This window comes from Fukomys damarensis, unplaced genomic scaffold (assembly GCF_012274545.1).
Source record: "Fukomys damarensis isolate Sample0158 unplaced genomic scaffold, DMR_v1.0_HiC HiC_scaffold_13, whole genome shotgun sequence".
Classification (NCBI taxonomy): Eukaryota; Metazoa; Chordata; class Mammalia; order Rodentia; family Bathyergidae; genus Fukomys; species Fukomys damarensis.
Window position 1 is genome coordinate 16899259 of NW_022900925.1, and position 21718 is coordinate 16920976.

General features: G+C 35.3%; 1 protein-coding gene across 12 annotated transcripts in view; it reads right to left on the minus strand.

Moving 5' to 3' along the window:
- Positions 1-21718, minus strand: part of Efcab5 (EF-hand calcium binding domain 5) — a 128083-nt gene that overhangs the window by 77882 nt on the left and 28483 nt on the right. For 9 of the 12 annotated variants that reach the window (XM_010642228.1, XM_010642232.3, XM_033762866.1 and 6 more), the window contains 2 exons: positions 17230-17800; positions 2437-2593 (listed from right to left, as the gene is read on the minus strand). In XM_010642228.1, coding sequence (XP_010640530.1) covers positions 2437-2593; positions 17230-17800 — 728 coding nt within the window. The remainder of the gene's footprint in view (positions 1-2436; positions 2594-17229; positions 17801-21718) is intronic. The other 3 variants (XM_019210372.1, XM_010642237.1, XM_033762867.1) reach the window with 2 other exon arrangements.

The following is a 21718-nucleotide window of genomic DNA, read 5'->3' on the forward strand; positions in this document are numbered from 1 at the left end:
TCTTGCCTTGCCTATTTGATTTGTTCTGTTGGGCCTCATGGTGTTGTCTTCATTGTCTTTTTCTAGGATCTTGTTTAGAATTGCTTGTAGTGCTGGTTTGGTATTCATGTAGTTTCTCAGGTGTTCTTTGTCGTGGAAGTGCCTTATTTGCCCATCCATTTTGAAAGAGAGTTTTGCAGGATACATCAGTCTGGGCTGGAGGTTGTTCTCTTTTAGTACTTGAAATATCTCATTCTAGGTTCTCCTTGCCCCAAGGGTTTGTGTTGAAAAGTCTGCTGTGATTCTGATGAGCTTTCCTTTGCATGTGATTTGTTTCTTTTCTCTTACGGCTTGTAGTATTTTGTTCTTCTGTTGGGTTTCTGGGATCTTGATTATTATATGTCTAGGTGTAGATTTTTTTTGATTGTAGCTAGTTGGGGTCCTATATGCCTCAGTTATCTGAATGTCAAATTCTTCCCCTCTGTTTGGGAAGTTTTCTGTCATTAATTCTGTGAACAGCTTTTTAAAGTCATTTGTATTTTCTTCTGTTACTTCATGGATTCCTATCAGTCTTATGTTATTCTTCTTTGCATCATCTAGGAGTTGTTGGATCGATTTCTCATGATCCTCTACTGTTTTTAAGAGACCTCTCTTTTCACGGTCACTGCTATCCTATCTTCTACAGCTGAGATTCTATCTTCGCAATCTTTTACTCTGTTGTATACACTTTCGATAGAGTTTTTAATCTCCTGGATATCTGTCTTAATCTGTTTTATGGATTCTATTTCTTTCCTATGTTGGGCATTTATTTTTTCCATTTCTTTCTTATGCTGGGCCTTCATGGCTTCTATCATGGTCCTGAGCTCATCTATTTTTTTGTCAGCTTCTGCTCTAGAGTCTTGAATCATGACTTCCATTTTGCTCACTATCTCTATGGTTATCTGGGAAATTATTTCTGCTTTGAATTTTTCTAGAGCTTGATTGATCTCTTTTGTTACTTCCTGTGTTTTGAGTTCAGGGTGTCCTGGTGGTTCACTATCGGCCTTTTCATCCTCATTTGCCCTACTCTTTGCCATTGGTGAGCTGGAAGTCTGTCTTTGTGTCTTGCTTAAGTATTTTCTCATTTTTATTTTTGTTGTCAGACTGTCCTTGGTTTAATCTCTGGGTTATAACCCAAATCTTCCTGATATAGTTGCTCCCTAGCTTCTGTGTCTCTAATGACCCACAGACATTCTCATCTTCATAACATCAGAGAAACAGCTCATCAAATCAAGCGCAATGCTTTATCCCAACTGATACAATCAGCAACACATTAAGATCAAGCCCAACTTGGAAACTGACCACCTGTGGTAGTCACTAGTCTATCACCCTTAAATCATTTGAATTAAATTGAAATCAAGAAGCACTCCAGAACATGTCTGCAGTGAACAAAATTTCAATATAGTATATTTACCATTTAATGGCTCAGACAGAGCGAGGATGCAAGACCCCTGATCTCAGTTAGCTGATGGCTGAACCCCATGATGCAGAGACCTCGGGCTGCAAGGCCCAGATTGAGTTCCCCAACTTTCTGAATGGTTGAACTCCACACCGTTCTACTACAGGTTTCCCACGCCCCTTTCTTTAAAGACGTTCAAAGTTGGGAACTCAGAAAAATACCCTTTATGACCACCTCTGCCTCTGCAGAGTTGGGTCCAAAGACTGCCACAATCAGGAGGTCTGAGAGTATGTGGGGGGGGTAAGGGGAGTTATGGGGGTTCAGGGGCATCCGTGCAGCTACCTTCCTGGCACTGGAGCAATGGCGGCTGGGGTGGGAGAAGGCGTGGCTCCTGTTTATCGTCTTTGGTGTTGTCTGTTCAAATCTTTTGCCCTTTTAGTAGGGCTATTAATTATTTTTATTGTTAAATTTTAAGAATTCTTTGTATGTTTTGGGTAACAGACCCTTATCAGCTATGTCTTGGTACTGTTTCCTTCTGGTTTGTGGCTTATCTTCATGGTCTATTTTTAATTATTCACCCTAAATTGAAATATGTGTAGCATTGTATCTAACAATTAAATATTTTGAAATCTATAAACACCTAAGAGAAAAATATTTAATTATTAGAGTACACTCTTTCCTTAGAGTTAAGAGATATGGCCCCATAGGTGTCACAGAAGCGGTAGCACAAAATACAACAAAACAAATGAAATTTATTTGGAACCTTCACCAGAATCAAGGTTTTAGAAATCTAGCTAGAATTGTGTGTGTGTGTGTGTGTGTGTGTGTGTGTGTGTGTGTGTGTGTGTGTGAAAATTGAAGGAATCAATTCTCATGAACTAGACAGGTCAAGAATTGACAATTCAGTACTAAAAATTTCAAAGGAGAATTCTATTATTCTTCTCATTATTCTAGCAATTCTAGAAATTTCCCTCTTACTACTAACTCAACTACCCTTCACATATACCCCTGTTTCTTACCACTGCTATAGGAATCAGTCCTTTAGGGTCTAGAATCCATTCATCAAACTGTTCCTGCAAAGCCTGTTTCCGCATGTCAGCCACCTTGACTTTGACTGTGTGTAGGTAGTCTCTTTGTTGTCTTTTCTGTTTAACATCCTCCTTTAACTTGGATACTCTGAAAGATACAAAGATAGAAAACAGGCCAAGTTAAACTCTTGGATTTGATTCATATTGTTCAAATTCCAGAATACAAGAGCTCAGAGACTCATTTAAACTTTATACCTATCTTTTCTCCATGAAATCTTTCTTCATGTAAGCATGTAGTGTGTGTGTCCTCTTTCCCTGTAGAACCTATTGAATTTGGAGTTTATCTTATGCTGCTTTCTACACTGTTGACTTTTTATAGAAGTAGTACTTATTTTACCCAACTAAATGCTATATTTCCCAAATATTGGTAGGAATGTAAATTAGCACAGTAATTATAACAAACTGTATGGAGTTTCCTCAAAAAATTAAAGATAGGGCCAAGGATTTAGTTCATTGGTGCCATTGCCCACCTCACAAGCACAAAGGCCCAAATTTGATTCCCAGTATCAAAAACAAGCAACAAAACAAAAAACCCTAAAGATAGAATTACCATATGATCCTGAAATCTCAGATTTGGGTATTTACCAAAAAGATCATTACGTAAAATTGATATCTCAGTACCTCCTTATTTATAATGGCCAAGTTATGGAATCAATCTTAGTGGCCACCAACAGATGAATAGAGAATTAAAATGTGGTATAAAAACATAAGAGATAATGTACAGCAATAAAAAGGAAGAAAATTCTGTATATTGTGATGATATGGATAGAACTGAAGAATTATGCTAAGTGAAATAGCCAGGCACAGAAAAGACAAATATAATATATGTGAATGTATATGTGGAATATAAAATAAGCACAGAATGGTGGTTATAGAGGTTAGAGATAGGGGAAATGAGAAGATAATGGTCAAGGGGTATAAAATCTCAGACACAAGGAATATATCTTCAAAAGAAAAATATAATAATGCATAGTAATATAATTAATATTATATTTTATATTTCAAAATTGCTAAGACTATAAATTTCAAATATTCTCATCTCAATGAAATACCGATTTGAGAAATGGATATGTTAATTAGCTTGATTTGATTTTCTACATTGTATGTGTATAACATAGCATCACACTATATCTCATAAAAATATACAATTATAAATTGTAAATTACAATTGAAAAAGTAGTAAGAATAGCCCTACAATCTGCCCTACATAATCTAAAGACAAGGTTGATGCATTAAAGTTTTAATGCCATGACCCTGTCTCTTCTCTGGCTATAGAGAAGTCTGCTGACCCCAAAACTATGGAAGAAGTTTGGAAGACTCATTTATAAAAAGTGTCCCAGGTCATTCTGATGCTTTTAATTAGACTTTTGAGAAATTTGCATAGGAGTATGAGGCATGATAAAGAACATGGGGAATGTCGAAATTTTAAATGTTATAGTAAAAGATATATTGCCATTAATTCCCATCAAAATACTCCCCCTTGGGCAGGGGATTTAGCTCAGTGGTGCCACCAGCACAAGGTGGTACTTATGGAGTACTTACTATGGGTTCTGCCATTATAAAGCTTAGCTACTGCTGGGCATGGCTGTGCACACTTTTAATCCTAGCACTCTGGGAGGCTGAGACAGGAGGATGGAAAGTTCCAGGCCAGCCCTGCTTGGCCAACTTATCAACTTAGGGAGGCCCTGCCTTAAAATAAAAAATTTAAAAACAGGCTGGAGATGCAGCTCAGTGTAAAGGCCCTGGGTTCAATTCAATCCCCACCACCACCACCGGAAAAAAACAAAACAAAATAATGCTTAGAATCCAATGGTAGAACAGAACAGATAAGTAAACCATGCAGTGTTAATAAGCACTCTTCAATATTCTCATGTGACACAAAAATGGATTCACAAAATTGGCTTTCTATCATATTTTCACTGCTTCAAATATTTTTTCTGCCTGACTAGATCTTCCACATGCTTTAGGTCTCCACTCAGCTCACACATCATTTCCTCCCACTTACTGATGGCCATATTTAGACATAAAATCTAGCTTTGTGCTTCAGAGCCATTGTATATAAGCTTCTAAATATAATCTAAATGGATTTTAAATCAATTGTGTCACTTATTCCATAAATGAGTAATTTTGTGTTCTGTAACCTGAATTATTTCATGAGGATGTTTATGTCAATCAACAGAATTCTACAGCATACAAAATTCTTAACTTTGGGCAGTATAGGACAGATATAACCTACAACTAGATTCTAAACATAAATCTCTACTTAAGGGGACTGAAAGGGAGGGAAATTACAGAATGATAGGTTGGCCACAAAGTCTTCACATTCCTGTATGTATGTCTTTTTGTATGCAATGCAATTTTGCACTTCCTCCCCTAAGAGGTGGAGTCTATTTCTGCCTCCCTTTAACCTGCCTGCAGCCATGTGACTTACAATGGGCCCTGAGCAGACAGGATGCAGGCAGAAAGTTGAAAAGTGCTTGTTCATTGGGATGTGCCTTTTCTTTCAGAACTTGGAAGCCTTTCCACTATAACTTGGAAATAAGCCTATGCTAGCCTGTGGGATGACGATCCAGTTAGCTCTCTTGCACATAGCCAATTATTAGAAAAGCAATTAAGGTCATTAACTGTCATCTTACTGCAGTGTACGAGTGAGTCTAATTTATACCATGTGAAGCAGAAATGAGCCATGAACTCACCCCAAAGTTACTGATCCACAAAATCATGAGCAAATACCTAGTATTATTTTAAACTACTAAGTTTGAGGATATTTTGAAATGTAGAAAAAGATAACCAATAAAAGTTTCCCCGTAGGAATAAGTATTTTGAGATATTTTTTAAAGTACCCTGTAAATCTATCTAATTAAAGAGAAGAAGAAAACTCTCTTACCCACCCTAGCTGTAACAAACCAAATTTTATCCATCCATTCAAACTGTACAAGAAAAATATTTCACTTATAACAGTGTCTGCCTAGATTATATCAAAACTGAATGTTGAGTAAAATCCCCAATACTGAAAAAAAATTAAAGGTTATATTTCACCAAAACTAATTCCATCACACTTAGGTGAATAACTTACCATGAACTTAATGTCAGCACACCAGACCATTACCAGACCTAACTGAAGACTTTTTGACTGCTGCACTACAGGACTTGTTTTATCAGTTATGTGAAGAACTATGTATGGACTCACTTTGTCCTACACAGTGATCATTTTCACTTATATAATAATCAAAACAATTTAAAACTTTTCTCTTAATAATTAAAATCTTGAATTTTCCCCCTCCCTAAATTATTCAGTGTATATTCCCTTATCTACCTACTAAGTTAATGAACTCAGTCCTGATTTGTTTAAACTTTGGTGGTTTTAGTTTTACAAAGCTAAAATGGACTTTTTGCTATTCCCAGAGCAACGCTGTACTATTTTTTTGATGATTAGTTCTATAAAAATCCATATATATGACATGTATATACCTAATTATCATATTCACTTCTTGTTTTCTTCTGATTTATTCAACATATCTTATTATACAATGACTCTCCTAATATAACATGTAATGACTTAAGAAAAATCTAAGTAGCTCATTGATCAATATTTGAGTAATTAGTCTTATTTGAAATTTTATAAAATGATGAAGAACATTTACCATAATATCCTCATTAAATACTGATGACTAATTTCATAGATTTCAAAATAAAACATTTAATTACTCCAAATTAAGGAATGTGTGAACTGATATAACCTTCATTCAGACATCAAGCATTAAGATGTACAGTGGACCCTTGACTCACAAACTAAATTCATTTGAGAGGGCTGGTTGTAACTCAAGATGGTCAACTGAAGGCTCAGGCTCCTCTACAAAGCCTTCAAAGTCTCTCTCCTGTATTCAGGCAGATCTCAATGTCTTTAGAGAGACATTAGCCCAGGATTTCTCAATTAATCCTACACAGGAAAGGACATTGTAATATTCCTTCCAGAACTCTTTAAGGGTTAAATCTGTATCTGAGACCATCTGGAAGCACAAGGGGCCAGCATTCAGGTCGTAATGCAAGACTTTGCTCATAAGTTAAAACTAAAATTCTGGTCATAACTCAAATTGTTCGTATGTCAAGTGGGTTATAACACAAGGGTTCACTGTATTTCATAAGAATCTTATTATCTAAACCATCAAAAATCTAAAAAAAAGTTTTACAAAAGAAAAATTGCATCCTGAAGCAGAAATCGGATTGGAAATTTTGTTTGTTTAACATATATTTATTGAGCATCACTCATAAGATATGGTGTTTAATGGTGAGGGTTCAATGGTAAATATGACAGATAAAGTTCTGCTTACATTACAGCAGAGAAAAAGTACAATTGCAACCAATGTAATGAAGGAGGAACACAGGATACTATGAGAGCACATAAGGAAAAGTACAATCAAGTTTCACAGTGTAGTGCTATTTGAGTTAAACTCTGAAGGACTGACAGAATAAGGTAAAGAGAAGAACGATTTAGTCTAAAGGAATGACATATATAAAGACTCTGAGGTGGGAAGAAGTATAAGATGTTTAAAGAACTGAAATTAGTGGGCATGGTGGCACATGCTTGTAATCTCAGCGCTGAGGGAGGCTGAGGTAGGAGAATCACAAGTTTGAGCCCAACCCAGGCAATTTAGGGAGACCCTGTCTCAAAATAACAAATAAAAGGGGCTGGATATGCAGCTCAGTGGTAAACAACTCCTGGGCTTGATCCCTAGTACTTAGTATGTGCCTGGAGGGTAGACTATAAAGAGAGAAGTAAGAGCCAGGTCCCAGGTCAGACAAAGTAAGTCTTACAAGCCCAGTTAAGGGCTTTGAATTTTTGTTCTAGAAATAAAGGGATTCAAATTGTAAGTTTTCATGTTGGGGAACAACATAAGATTATCTTTTTGAAAAATCACTCCAATTACAGATAAAGAATGGGCTGGAAGAGAACAAGAGTAGATGGAAATGTATCAATTAGAAGACTATTACATGAGTGTATATGAGGGATAGTAGCTTAGACTAGAATGAAAGCAGTAGTGAAAGGTCAGAAATGAAGAAGTTTGAAAATTCAAAGAAGCAAAATCACCAGGACCCAATAACTGCCTAGAAATAAACAGTGAGAAAGTGAAAGTTAATTCCTCATGTTTGCCTTAAATCTCCAGATGGATGGACAACCACATAAAGACAACTTTGAAACTTGTTGAAACTGAGGTGTTATGAAACATCAAAGTGCAAAATTTGAATAGACAGTTGGATATACTGGTATATTGAAGTTGAGGAAGATACTTGAGCTAAATATATAAATCTAAAGGTCATAGAGGTATATATAGACTGAAACTGGGGTCAGGTGTGGAATGAGAACTCTCAGGGATGATTACAGAATGATAGGAGAGTAAGACCTAGTATCAAGTCTTAAGGAATTTTAATATTTGAACAAGTAAGAGAGAATGAGCCAGCAAAAGACACTGAGAAGGAATTATCAGAGAAGTAGAAATAAAATTATAATATCATAGAAGAGAAGGAAGAAAGGATTTCAAGAAGGAAATGATCATCACCATTGACTATTGCTAAGAATTAAGACAAAGATTGCAATCTTTCTACTGGGTCTAAAACCATGAAGAACATTCTGGGATTAGTAAGTATCACTTATTGGAGGAAGCGTGGCACAAGAGTCAGATGGAACAGGTCAAAAAATTTAAGAGAAGTGAAGTGAACAGACAGACAAATGTTTTGATAAATTTGGCAATATTTTAGTTGTGTTTCTACAACTAGACTGAGTAGGTTCTTCAGGGTAAGAACCAAGTTTTGTATTTTTCACTTAATGTAACTCAACAATAAGTATTCAATAGTTACGCAATAAATATTGATTGAGTAAAGATTCCTCAATAAGCTCAAGTTATAAATTCATTTATCTGAAAACATTTGTTGAGCTTCAATTCATCAAGCACATGCATAAATTCAAATACTGGTATATTGTAATCTCAGCACTTGAGAGGCTGAGGCAGGAGGATTGCTGTGAGTTTGAGGTCAGCCTGGGATACATAGTGAATTCAAGGACAGCCTGAACTACATAGCCAGACCCTACCTCAAAAAAACAAAGCAAATATTGGTACCATATAAATATCAAAGAGGTAATGGAGAGGTAAATAACAATTACATTATTTTACATTGAGGGCTGATATGAGCTTGTAGGTAACTAAGAAATATATAGAAAGAGTACTTTATCCAGACCAGATGTGACAGAAGATACTCCAGAGGAAGTAATATCTGAGCTGATTCTTGAAGGGAAAGGAAAAATTAACCAGTTAGAAAAGTGAGAAGAAAGATCTTTTAGACACAGAAAACTGGTATTTTTTATTCCAGAAGAGGACATTTGGCTGGTGATTCTGATTAGTTGGTCTGTGTGGGACAGTAAAACTGATGTACATGAAGAATGCAGCTTCTCTGAGTGGGTGGACTAAATTAGAACTTGCAGTTGAATTTCTAAGTATTAAATTACAGGACACACACACACACACACACACACACACACACACACCAGAGTATCAATTGGAGATGAATAATAAACTAGTCAATGTGTGTAAATTATTATGCTTTGGGCTCAATAAAATTAGAACTTGTTTGAATAAAGTCCTACCACATACCAGTAAGTATAAGTTATTCCAACACAATACTAAGTATTTCTCTAATCTACTCACTCCATTTGAGCATACAGGTAATCTGCTTTACTGAATTGATAATATCAGATATTCATATCAGATTGAATGGTGACTAATATCACCTGTACAGAGGTGCACCTGCAGGATTTCCTGGCATAATGTAAGCACAAGGGTTTGGCTCAGTAAAAGGGTGGCAGCTGTTGTGAAGTATGTGCATACAACTGTCTAGGAAGCCACTGTCTCCTAACAGAGGAAATCCATAGCAAGGATGAAACATAACCTTTGCCTTATCAAGACCTAGTACTAGCACTTTGAAAGGATGAGTTAGATCTTTTGAGTTTTTTCATTTTAAATACAAAATGCAAGTACATATAGTGCTTCAAAGAAAATCTTAGAACCCTTTGCAATCCTACATTTCAACAGAAACATACACAATTGACTTTGGAATATAGTTTAAATGAGTTCCTTGAAGACTGTCATGAGTTAATCTGCAGGGAATTATAGCGAAAAAAAAAAAAAGGTCCAGGGCCGGGAATTTAGCTCAGTGGTTCTGTTGCCTGCTTCACAAGCATAAGGCCTGGAGTTCCATCCTGGTACCAGCAAACAAACAGACAAACAAAAAGGTCCATTTACATAAAAGTCCCTTTTATATTTTACTTGGTTTGTATATTCTTAATGTTTGAGCATTTACACTGACTTACTCTTCTATGTAGCTGTGGTAGAGAAAGTGATTCTTAGGACTATCTTTCTTTGATTCTCTCTTCTTAAACTAAATGTTCCATTATTAATATATAAGGCTAATAAAGAGGAGCCACTGGAAAAAATGCTCATAAAGTATCTTAAGGTGCGGCACCCCTTAATTATCACAAAATTATCAACAGATGCAAGGTCCAGAGATTACTTCCAAGTCAGAACTGGGTCTGCATCCCACAGGAAAAGATTCAAGCTTTTATGTGGGTTCTCTTAGATCTACTTACTGGCTCATTTGAACTTTTATTCTAGATCTTATGTGTCAGGACTGGGGAAGAAAAGGGAGGACTTGAATAGTACAAGACTCTAATTCCCTGGAATAGTCTGAAATTCTAGCACCAATAATCTTTCCTTTTTTATTATTTAAAATTCTTTATTGAAATTATGCAGTAAAACTGACATTTCTGACTTCTAATTTTACAAAATTTAACACATACATAAATATGTTATAACCATAATAATCAGGCTATTAAAAGTTTGTAATCTTATTTTAAGAGCAAATATTCTTCATTATCAGTTCACCATCAGGTGATAAGCACTTTTCAAATATGCATTTCTAAGTACTGGAGGAATTAGAATCAGAAAGAAAAGATACTTTTAAAAGATACTCAAAGTGGGCCTGGGGATGTAGCTCAGTGGTGCTGTGCCTGCCTGGCAAGCACAAGGTCCTAAGTTTGATCCCGGTACCAGAAAAAGAAAAAAAAAAAGACTCGAAAAGGAAAGAATAAAACAAGAAAAGCAAATGATAACAAACCTAACTTACTTCACAATTGTACAAAATTCATGTAAGAATTAAATTTCATTTTAATTCTATACTTTTCTTTGGGGAACCCCAATGAAAGTTAGTGGATTATATTTTACAACTAAAACCTACAAATAATAGTGATGTTGTATTTTCCAATTAATGAACTACCACTCTGAAAACTGCTCCAAATATGTAAGGAGTGTATTCTTTACCTACTGTTGTGAGATACCAAACAGAGATGAATAAATCTCTTTTTGTTCTGGAAAGCAGACAGATGAAAACTTTTTGGATCAAGCTGAGTCACCATTAACACCAGAAGATTAAGTTTTGACAAACTAAATAACAATTTTGTTTCCTTTTTTATTAAATATAAATAAGGAAAATGCTCATTCCTAAAGTGACTGGACTTCTCAAAGGCTCTACAATGGATTGAGGCTGGCATAAACAATGATTTAGTTTAAAAAATTTTAAAGGATTATTTTTTACTAAAATTGCTACCTATACAAGCTTTAAGTAGTAGCCCTTGATAGCAGAACACAATGTTGTAAAACGTTCTTAGGATTTCTGAATATTCTGCCTGACAGTGTCATCTGTTCACATATAGATCTCAATTTTTGCCACAAAAAACAAAGCCCTAATCCTAACAATCCAGGCAAATAAATAATCTTTTATTATTTAATTCTTTCATGAAATTCCTACAGCAGTGTTGCTCCAATAAAAATTAAGGCTATTATCAAGCCTCAAATACCCCTAAGTATTCAAACTTTCAGTTCAAGAAATATCAGCAAAGGAACTTAATCCTCTTGTGTCGTGTCATTGGTTGGCAATGGAACCTAGAGCAGAGTCCTGATGTGCCCATTGTTATTCTTATTAATAAATGCCTAGTTTTATGTATCAATTGATAGTTAAGAATCTCTCTCACAGGAGAGTTTGTCAGTATATCTGCTTACTGCCTTGACACCAATTCCTAAATTGTAAATATTTTTTAAGGAAAAGGATCTAAATGCAGTCTAATATTGTATGTTGCTCTGAAAAAAACAGGTGGTAAGCAGAAATTTATGTTACTTAGTAAATTTAATGACATCATTTCCTGCATGCTGATGGGAGTTTTCACTACTACAAAAACTCCCTTAAATGGTTTCTTTTTAATTTTGGTTTTGAAACTTTAGTGTGCATAAAAACATCCTGTGGAACTTGTTTTAAATGCATTTCTAGAGGTTCTGACTCGGAAGATCTGAAAGATATTCTAGGAACCTGCACTTTTCAGTGATAAAGACTGAACTCAGGGACTCATGTATGGAATCTACACTTTTAACCAACCATCCCAGCTGATTCTGATGTCACTGATAGGCAATTAGACACTTAGAAGCACTATTTCAATTGAAAATAAAAATTTATAAAACAATTTTATAAAACATATAAAACAAAATATATAAAAATATTTGTGTACATGTATATTATTTATTCCAGAGCAATATATGCACACAATTCCAAAAGAATTATTAAGAGTTTGAGGCATAGCTCAGTGGTACAATGCTTGCCTAGCATGTACAAGGCTCTGGGTCCCCAGAAAAAAAAAAGAATTACTATAGTAAGGTTTCTAATTATTTGTTTATTCTGTAGGAAGAAAACTAAAAAGAATTACGAAGAATGTTAGGCTCTGCTATAAATTTTAGTATAGGTCTGTATACTAGAAAGAAAATATAGATTTGGGAAGAGGTTCTGAAATTTAAAATGCACTTTTTAAAATATCTGAAGGCATCTAATAGATATCATTTAAACCAGGAGTCAGCACACCAAATCCAGCCCAATGACTGATTTGTATGGTTCAAAAACTAAGAATGGTTGCTATATTCTTATACTAATTTTTAAAGTCAAAAGAAGAGTAATATTTTGTATCATGTGAAGGTTATATGAAATTCAAATTTCGGTAATCATAAATAGTTTAATTGAAACACAGCCAGATTTACTTATTTACATAGTGCCTATAGCTGCTTTTGCACTACATCAGCAGAACTGAGTAATCATGACTCGATTTGCCAGGCAAAAAGCTTTTGGCTTTTATAGAATCAAATTTATTGATATTTTCATGGTTTTGAGTCATGGTTAAAAAAGATTTTCTCTGGCATAAAGGAATTGAACCCTGGTTTCTTTAGTTTTGTGTCTTTATATATATTCTAAGGACAAAATTTTCAGATAAACCTACAACTTAATTCGGTATTTTTATTATTAGTTAGCAGGCTTGCTGGCATTATTATTTTGAAGCTTTTCATATAAATTGTAGAATAAAGCAAATCAGTAGTTACATCAATGATGTTAGAATGAAAATTCAGTGTAAGAAAAAAACAAATTCAAACATAAAATCAATTAGATTAGGTAAAATCCCTGAAACATCATATTTTATATGATATGATAAATATGAACTTTAAAAAAATTATTTCTTATGTCCTCCAATATTTGAGTCAAGGAAGTAAACATTTTTTAGTGATTTCCTTTGTGGTCAATGAAAAAGTTAGATCCTCATGGATGCTATTGTGGAAATTAAAGAGAAGCCTTGGCTTGCTGATAGGCTAAACTGAATTTTTATATTCCAACTTATTCATTATATTCTAATTTATTCAGTCAGCATCTTTCTGCAATATATACTAAAGCTAATGTAAATATAATTTCCCTTATGTGTATGCTCTGTAGCTCTGGTTTTGAAGCATGCTTTTTAGAACTAAAATTTAAAAATACAAATGTATAAAATTTATATAGAAATATTTCCATTTATTAGAGTTCTTAAAAGGAGATGGAACTAATATTTTATACAAATATTTTATACTAAGGAATGCCTGTCATTTAATTGAGAAATGGAGAGTGTGTGTAATATATAATAAATCTTATTAAGATTAAATAAAAATTAGATTACTCAGTCCTGAAGGGCCTAGAAGTAATGGCAGTGTCATATTTATGAGCATTTCTATCATCCAGATTAGTGACCCTAATTAAATGAAGCCAGAAATCCTTAACAAAAAATACATAAAATTTCTTTCACAGACTAAAGGAATAATATTAGAACACAGGATCCAAAGTTGGCACAATTTGAGCATTCAAAAGAAAGAGTGAATATAACTGATTAAAATACTCTAAATATGTATGAAAATCTTTGCATCTATAATTATGCTCAAGAAAGAGCTAGGTGTGATGCTGCATGCCTGGATTCCTGGCAGACTAAAGCAGGAGGCTTGAGCAGGAGATCATAAGTTTGCAGCCTGGGCAAGTTGATTTAGCAATACCCTGTCTCAAAATTAAAACAAAAAAAATTTTTTTAAGGGCTGGGGATGTAGCTCAGTGCAGAGGCCTTTGTTTCAATCCCCAATGACATAAATAAGAACCTTTTCTCAAAGGGGGAAATATTATTTTCATTTGCTGAAACTGGCAGTATCTATTAGTAGATAAGCACATATATAGATACAGATATAATATATATAACATTTTAAATTATTTAATTAGAAGAGAAATATTTATTCTGTCCTACTAGCAGAAAGCACATTTCCATGTAACCAAATACATAGCATCCAAGTGGGATTTATTTCAAGAATTCCATCATAATTCAATATTAAGTATCTATAAATAAAATTCCTCATTAATAGACCTAAGGCGAAAACCAAATGATCATCTCTATAGGTGTTAAAAAGGCTTCTAACAGAGTCAACAATAAGTCTTGTTTTTTTTTTTTGTTTTTTTTTTTTGTTTTTTTTTTTTGTTTTTTTTTTTTGTTTTTTTTTTTTGTTTTTTTTTTTTGTTTTTTTTTTTTGTTTGTTTGTTTTGTTTTAGTATTAGGGATCAAACTCAGGACCTTGTGCTTTTGAGGCAGGCGGTAGAACCTGGCCCAGTCTTGAAATCACTTTTTTTTTTCAGTACTGAGGGTCAGATCTAGGGCCTAGCACATGCAAGGCAACCATGACTACGAAGCTACATCCTCTAACCATAAATAAATTTTTATTGTGATAAAATGTTTTCCGCATCCAAACAGAGTAGGACTAATATATAAAAGAAGCTACTATGGGGAAGCAGTGACACAAGAAGCATTTGCACTTCTATTAAGGTAGTAAATAAGACTAGAATGTCCACATCACCACCATTATTTAACATTATATTTGAGATAACAGCCAATGCAATTAGGTAAGAGAAAGTTGTTAGAAGTATAAAAATTGAAAAAGAAGAAAAACTACTATTATTGGCAAACAATATGATTGTTTCCCCAGAAAACCCAATAAATCAATGAAAAGAGCTCAATAAAGTAATAGCTTTTGGCCCAGCATGGTGGCGCACATCAGTAATCCCAGTACTCTAGAGGCTGGGGCAGGAAGGTTGTAGTGAGTTCAAGGCCAGCCTGGGCTACATAGTGAGTTCAAGGCCAGCTGGAACTACATAGTGAGACCCTGTCTAAAGAAAAAAAAAATAGCTTTTATTTCTTCAGACTACATCTAGACAGAAAATGTAATGAATGAAAAAGTCCAACTCACAATAGCAGAAAAATATTATAAAATAACTAGTATCAAATCTGACAAGACCGATGCAAAATCTATACAAAAACTTAAGACAACACTGATGGATCCAAAACAAGAGAAGCAAATAAAAAGATACATTTTCTTATATAGAAACACTTGTCATTATTAAAGATGTTCATTTCCTAAGTTAATTAATGTATCTAACTAGATTTTTTTATTGAGTTTAATTTTTTGTGATGTTGGGCATCAATTCCAGGCCCTTGTGCTCACTAGGCAAGTTAGACAAGTAGTTGAGCACAATAAAATCGGATTTCTATAAAAATTTTTCTAAGGAGCCAAGTGTCTTAGTTACTTTTCTCTTTACTGGAACAAAATACCCAACACTTGTCAATTAAAGGAGGAAAAGTTTATTTTAGCTCACAGTTTGTACAGGTTTCAGTTCAGAGTTGGCTGGTCTCACTGTTGTGTGCCAGAATGTTATGGTTTATATCTAGATGTCCCCCCAAAGCCTCACGTGCTCATAGCTGGAGTCTGGGGAGGTGACTGGGTCATGGGGGTGATACTCATCTGTGGATTAGGACACCTATGAATTCATAGCTAAGTGTGATGTTGGAAGGTGAAGCCAGGATGGAGGTGAGTCACTGGGCATGGCCTGGAAGGGTACATTTTCCTCACTCCTCCCTCAATTGCTCTCTGCTTCCTGCTTGTCATGCCATGAGCAATTCTCCTCTGTCATGTGGCTCTAAGAAAGTAACCAAGACACCATGAAGATGCATAGCTATAATCCTGGCACTTGGGGAGGTTGAGGCAAGACAACTGCAAGTTCAAGCCCAACCTGGGCAACTTAGTGACTTAGTGAGACCCTGTTTCAAAAAAATTTTTTAAAGGGCTGAAGATGTAGTTTAGTGCAGAGGCCCTGGGTTCAATCTCCAGTACTACCAAAAATTTTTAAAAATTTTTTTCTCCTTAAGATTTTGGTTTGCTGTCCTCACATTATGTTTTTAAGTAGGCAATTTAATCCTACAGTTCAGTTTTTAAAAGTAAACACTAGATTAGGCAGGAGACATCAGGAAAACAATAGTGGCCACCAGCAGTGTCAAATTAATCAAAACATACTTATGAGCCTCAATAATTAATGTTATGCTACTCCACTGCAGAAAGGGAAAAACACCAATGGAATAAGAAAAAGCCAGAAATACACTGTAAAATACACAGGAGCTTAATAGTAAGATTAATCTCAAATCAGTGGGACCACCAAGTAGCCATTTGAAAAAGGTAAAGGTAGATCTATACCTAACATTTTAGGACAAATTTCAAGTGAAGCAATATTTAAAATAAAAAATCATAATACTTCCAGAAGAAAATATTTTCAAATGTAACCGTGACTTAAAATTCAGACGTCATAAGTTAAATTCACTACATAGAAATAAAAAATGTTCTGCCTGACAAAAGATATATGGCAAATAGAAAACGGGGTATATCCATGATTCTTATTACATGTTTTTGTGTAAAAGGAAAAAAATTAAGAATTCACATTTGCATTTGTTATTTATACTTAAAGACACTCTGTAAAGATGCATGAAAACTAAGAACATTAGTTGTCTATGTCAGAGATAGAGGAGCAGATGGATGAAGAAAAAGAATGGGAGGGAAACTTTCCACTGTATAACTTTTTATACATTTTGTTTTTTGAGTCAGGCTAATATATTTCCTACTTGGAAAGTAAAGTTTTTAGGAAGTCTCAACTCTCACACAGCTTATTTTCCAGTGTAGGCAGATAAACAAATACAGAAATAAATATACAGAGCTGGTATGTAGCTTAGTAGTAGAGGGCTTGCCTGGCATATGTGAAGAAAAAGAAGAAATATATACTTGGAATCATGAGACAGTTAAATCCATGAATACAAAGAACTTATGTATTATATGCTGAAGTACACAATAGCAGCTTGACTAATATGTTCTGAAAAACTATAAAATAACTTTTTTTAAGTCCTGTTTGTGTTCTCCATTATTGTTCTACCAGCTTGTCAATGTAAGTACATAGAGTAATTGAAAAAACAACAAATTGTACCTGTTACAAATAGTGTCCGGAACATACATCTTCAGGTCTTCTGTGACATCTCTCATCACCCTCTGGTATCCAGACATTCCAGGGTCTTTGATATAATTAGGATTATTTCTCATTAAGCTTTCTCCCAAATGATTGATTGAATCAAACTTGGTTGGACTATCAGCTTTGGTCAAAAGCTTCTTTTCTCGCTGCGTTAACATTTTTTCCATTCCAGGAACTAAGGTGGGTAGAAGTTTGTCAAGCAAATACGTACGAGTACTCAGTGCTGTGTTTTCAGTATTAAACCACTCTTTAGCCAAATTATCCCTAGGGAGTTTTTTTTCAGATTTTTTTTCTAATTCTTTCTTCAGATTATCCTTATCTATTTTCTGCTGCATTGCCTGGGCTCTTGCCTCTACTCTTTCAAAAAGATTTTTCTTCCATGGTTGCTCTATCTTTGGTTTCGGTTTAATTTCATCTAAATTAAAAGTTACTCTTCCAGGTTTTCTAATTACCATATTCCCTGGGACTTCAGTGTTCAAGTCCATTGTCAAACCTTTCAAGGTTTTCAGCTGCTCCTCTAGATTTAATTCTGAGGGGGAAAAGAAGAAATATAAGAAATAGTAAAAGAATTTAGAAATATATATTTTAATATATATGACCCTAGAATATTATTTTTTAAAGTTTTATGTCCATTTACATGGTATATTAGAATATCTGAAAATGGCTGAAAGTGCCACAAAGTGTGACAACAGTCAGTTGGACCATAAAGACATCAGAAGTCATTCAGCAGATCAGTGATTTCATTAAGTAACTACACTGTTTTGCTCTTCATTCATTTTTTGCACTTGTGCCTCATCATCACACAACGGCTTTTACAGCTCTAGAGATCACTTTTAGAAAAAAGAATAATTGGGGACAAAGGGACTTTCTCTTCTTGAGGTTTTGTTTTACTATTCAAGAGGAGAAAAATCCCAGACTGTCCAGTCAAAGACTTCCCTTCATATTTCATCGACACTAATTATGAAAGTGTCATAATCATAATTTCCATTCCAAAACCAATCACTGGCAAAAGAAAATGACATTACAATGAATATTTTTTCTTGATTGTCAGGGTTGCACCAGATTTCTTCGATATCAAGTGATTTCTTTCTGCTACAGAATATACAGCATGCAAACATGGAGAAACACGTCCTCTGTAGGCAATTAAGACAGTCTAGCAAACATGTATATTTAAATATATTTCTTCCCACCCTTATATTTCCAGCCTCTCTCATGTTTTCACTTTTTAAATACAGGATGGAGATATAAACCAAGACCAAAATGGTGGACTGAGAATACTTATCTACATCTTTTCCCTAACACAAACCTCCAGAAATCACAGGAAAGGTTATGTGTGCATTCTTTAAATATAAGGATATGAATTCTGGAAATTATGAAGTACTTAGAAATTTTGAGGTTCCCTGAAAAATATAAGGGATTCCCTTGATTAAAGAAACTATAGAACTAAAATAATACAGAAGACCACTGCAAAATCTGGGAGCAGCTTTGAGGCATTCCAAATTTAGAGGAGATGGATATTGATGAAGAATTATTTAAGGAGAATGGTGGTTCTCTCAAATAAATGTTGGGTAGGCAAGATACATCACTACTAAGAAAGTGATCAATTTCTGGTTTAAGAATGGAAGCAAGGAGGGTAATTTCTATGATGAGAATTGCAAGTAATGTTATGGTTGAGGTCTAAAATGTTCCCCAAAAGTCTCATATTCAGAAGTGGGGCCTGCTTGGAAGAGGAAGGTCACTAGGGGTATGACTTGGAAGAGTATATTCTCATCCTTGGCTCTGCCTTTCACTCTTGGCTTCCTGGCTACCATAGTTGAGTAGCTTTCCTCCACCATACCCTTTCACCATTTTACTTCTGTATTGGAGCCTGCCAAGAATTGGCTGAACTCACTGAAACTATGAACCAAAATAAACCTCTCCTCCTTTAAGTTGTAGGTGCCAGGTATTGTGCCTCAGTAACAGGAACAGGAAAGCTGACTAGCATCAGAGTTTGGTACCAGGTATGGGGTTGTTGCTGTACACATGACCATGTGGCTCAGAAGCTTTTGGAATTAGTTTATGGGAGAAATTTGGAAAGGTTGGAGAACCTAGGGCTACAGAAGTCCTAGGATTCCACAAGCAGAACTTAATGAGAAATTCTGGTTGTAATTCACAAGATCAGAATGCTAACAGGAATGTGGACAGTAAAGGCCAAACTCAGAAGGTATGAGATAGGAATGAGGACTATGCTGGAAACTGGACTGCCAGCCATGTGTGCTTCTTTCTGGAAAAAACTTGTCTACACTTTGTCCATTTCCAACACCTTTTTCTGAGGCTGAAATTAAAGGGGGCAGACTAATTAACCTGATGGATATTTCAAGGCTGATCAATGTTCAGGCTATGGCATAGGTATTACTGGCTGCTTTTAGCCAGATCAATAGTGAGAATCAGAAGCAATAAGCAGAAAGATGTGAAATTTTCTGCTCATGGCCAGTAAGGAAGTGTTTGTAAAGTTGAGACCAAGGAGAGCTTGGTTTCTAAAGATATTCATGTTAATAAAAAGGAACTAAAGGGCTGGGAATATAGCTCAGTAGTGCAATGTCTACCAAGCAAGCATGAGGCTTTCAGTTTTATTCCTGGTACCAAAAAAGAAGAGAAACAAAGGAACTAAGTACTTTGCACAGGGAAGAGAAGAAAGATATTTTGAGAGTATCTCAGAAATCAGCAAGACCTACCCAAGTGTAGGCTCAAATGTACAAAACTGTCATTTGAGAAAAAGAGTCTTTGGAATACCTACTAAAGAAGAGCCAGTTAGGGAATTGTTTCCATAAGATTAGTTTTACAATGGTCAGCCATGCAAGCACTCAGGAGCTTCTGCAGCCATGGTTCAAGAAGGCATAGTTACTGCTCAAGCTGGTGGCACACCTTGGCATCATCCTTGTGGTGCGGGTTTTTCAGGTATGTAGAATGCAAGGGTAATGGGGTTGGTGAGGCCTCTATCCATTTTTCAGAGGACAGAATGGGAGGCCAGGCAAGGAGTCCATTAGAGGCCTGGGCATAAAGCTTGGAGAGTAAAGCCAAAGGTGCAGTGGAGAAGGAAGTTGAGGATGCCAGAAACACTAAATGTCTACTGAGGAAAACTGAAGGCAGTGAGTGGAGCCAGCCTAAGAGAGAGGCTATGTGGTTTGCAACCAGCAAGGCCATCAGGGTAGGGTCACCCAAGACCTTCTAAGTTAACATCTCACTACAACCTGCCTTGGATGTTGGACATGGAGATACAGGACTTAATACTTGCCTTGCTGGTTTTCAATCTTGCTTTGGTCTGATTTCTTTCTATCCATGTATTCCTCTCTTTTTGAATGGGAATATTTACCCTGTGAAATTATATGTTGGAAATATTTAGCTTTCTTTATGATTTTTCACCAGGGTTTGCAGCTAAGAGTTTGCCTGAGTCTCAGAGGAGACTTTGGGCTTGGATTTTTCAGCAATCCAATTGATAAGACTTTGTTGACTCTTAAAGATAAACTAAATGCATTTTGCATAATAGACAGACATGCAACTTTTATGGGCCAGGAGTGGAATGTCTTGGTTGAAATCTAAAATTTCTCCTGACAATCTCATATTTGAAGGTGAGACCTGGTTAGAAGGACTGAGTTACCAAGGCTCTGACTTAGATGGGTGTATTCTAATACCTGTCTCCTCCCTTCTCTCTGTATTTCCTGGCTGCCATGGCATAGCAGCTTTCCTCTGCCATGCTCTTCCACCTTGCCATGTTTGTCTTGGAGAGTCAACTTTGGATTGAACCCACTGGAAACAAAAAGCTAAATACACCTCTCTTTCTTCAAGTTGTGATTGTTGGGTATTTTGTCCCAGCAATGGGGAAGCTGACTGATATATAATGAAAAGTTTTTCTTTCTTTTCTCATAGAGAAGGATTTCTTTTTAAAAGGTAGGATAAGCTTGACTATATTTAGATATTGAGAAGCAGGAGACAAAGTAGAGAGAAAAATAGAATATACAAGAGAGATTTTAGATGACGGTCCTCAGGATCTGAGGAGATATGAGGGAATAAAAATCAAGAATATATAACAGTCTTGGATAAGACATTTCTCACACTCAGCTGAAATGACACAGAAAATTATGAACATTCCATTCTCTAGCTTTTGCAAAATAAAATAAATATTGCTTAAACCAAAGAAAGGTGGGATCATAAGCTTAAGGTAAAAATTTAAAGTAACTGTTATGAGGGTGGAAAAAAGACTATGTACACACAGACAGATTTCCAAGTGATATTGAAAATCTGAGATTGAAAGCTACACATTTTTTTTTTTCATGGCACTAGCACATAGAATTGTATGGCTTTTTTTCTAGTAGACCTGGGTAGCTTGGCCTTGGGTTCCCAGGACATAGACAACACATACTCTGAACAATCAACTATTGGATGCTTTCTTTCCTATTCCCATGATTGC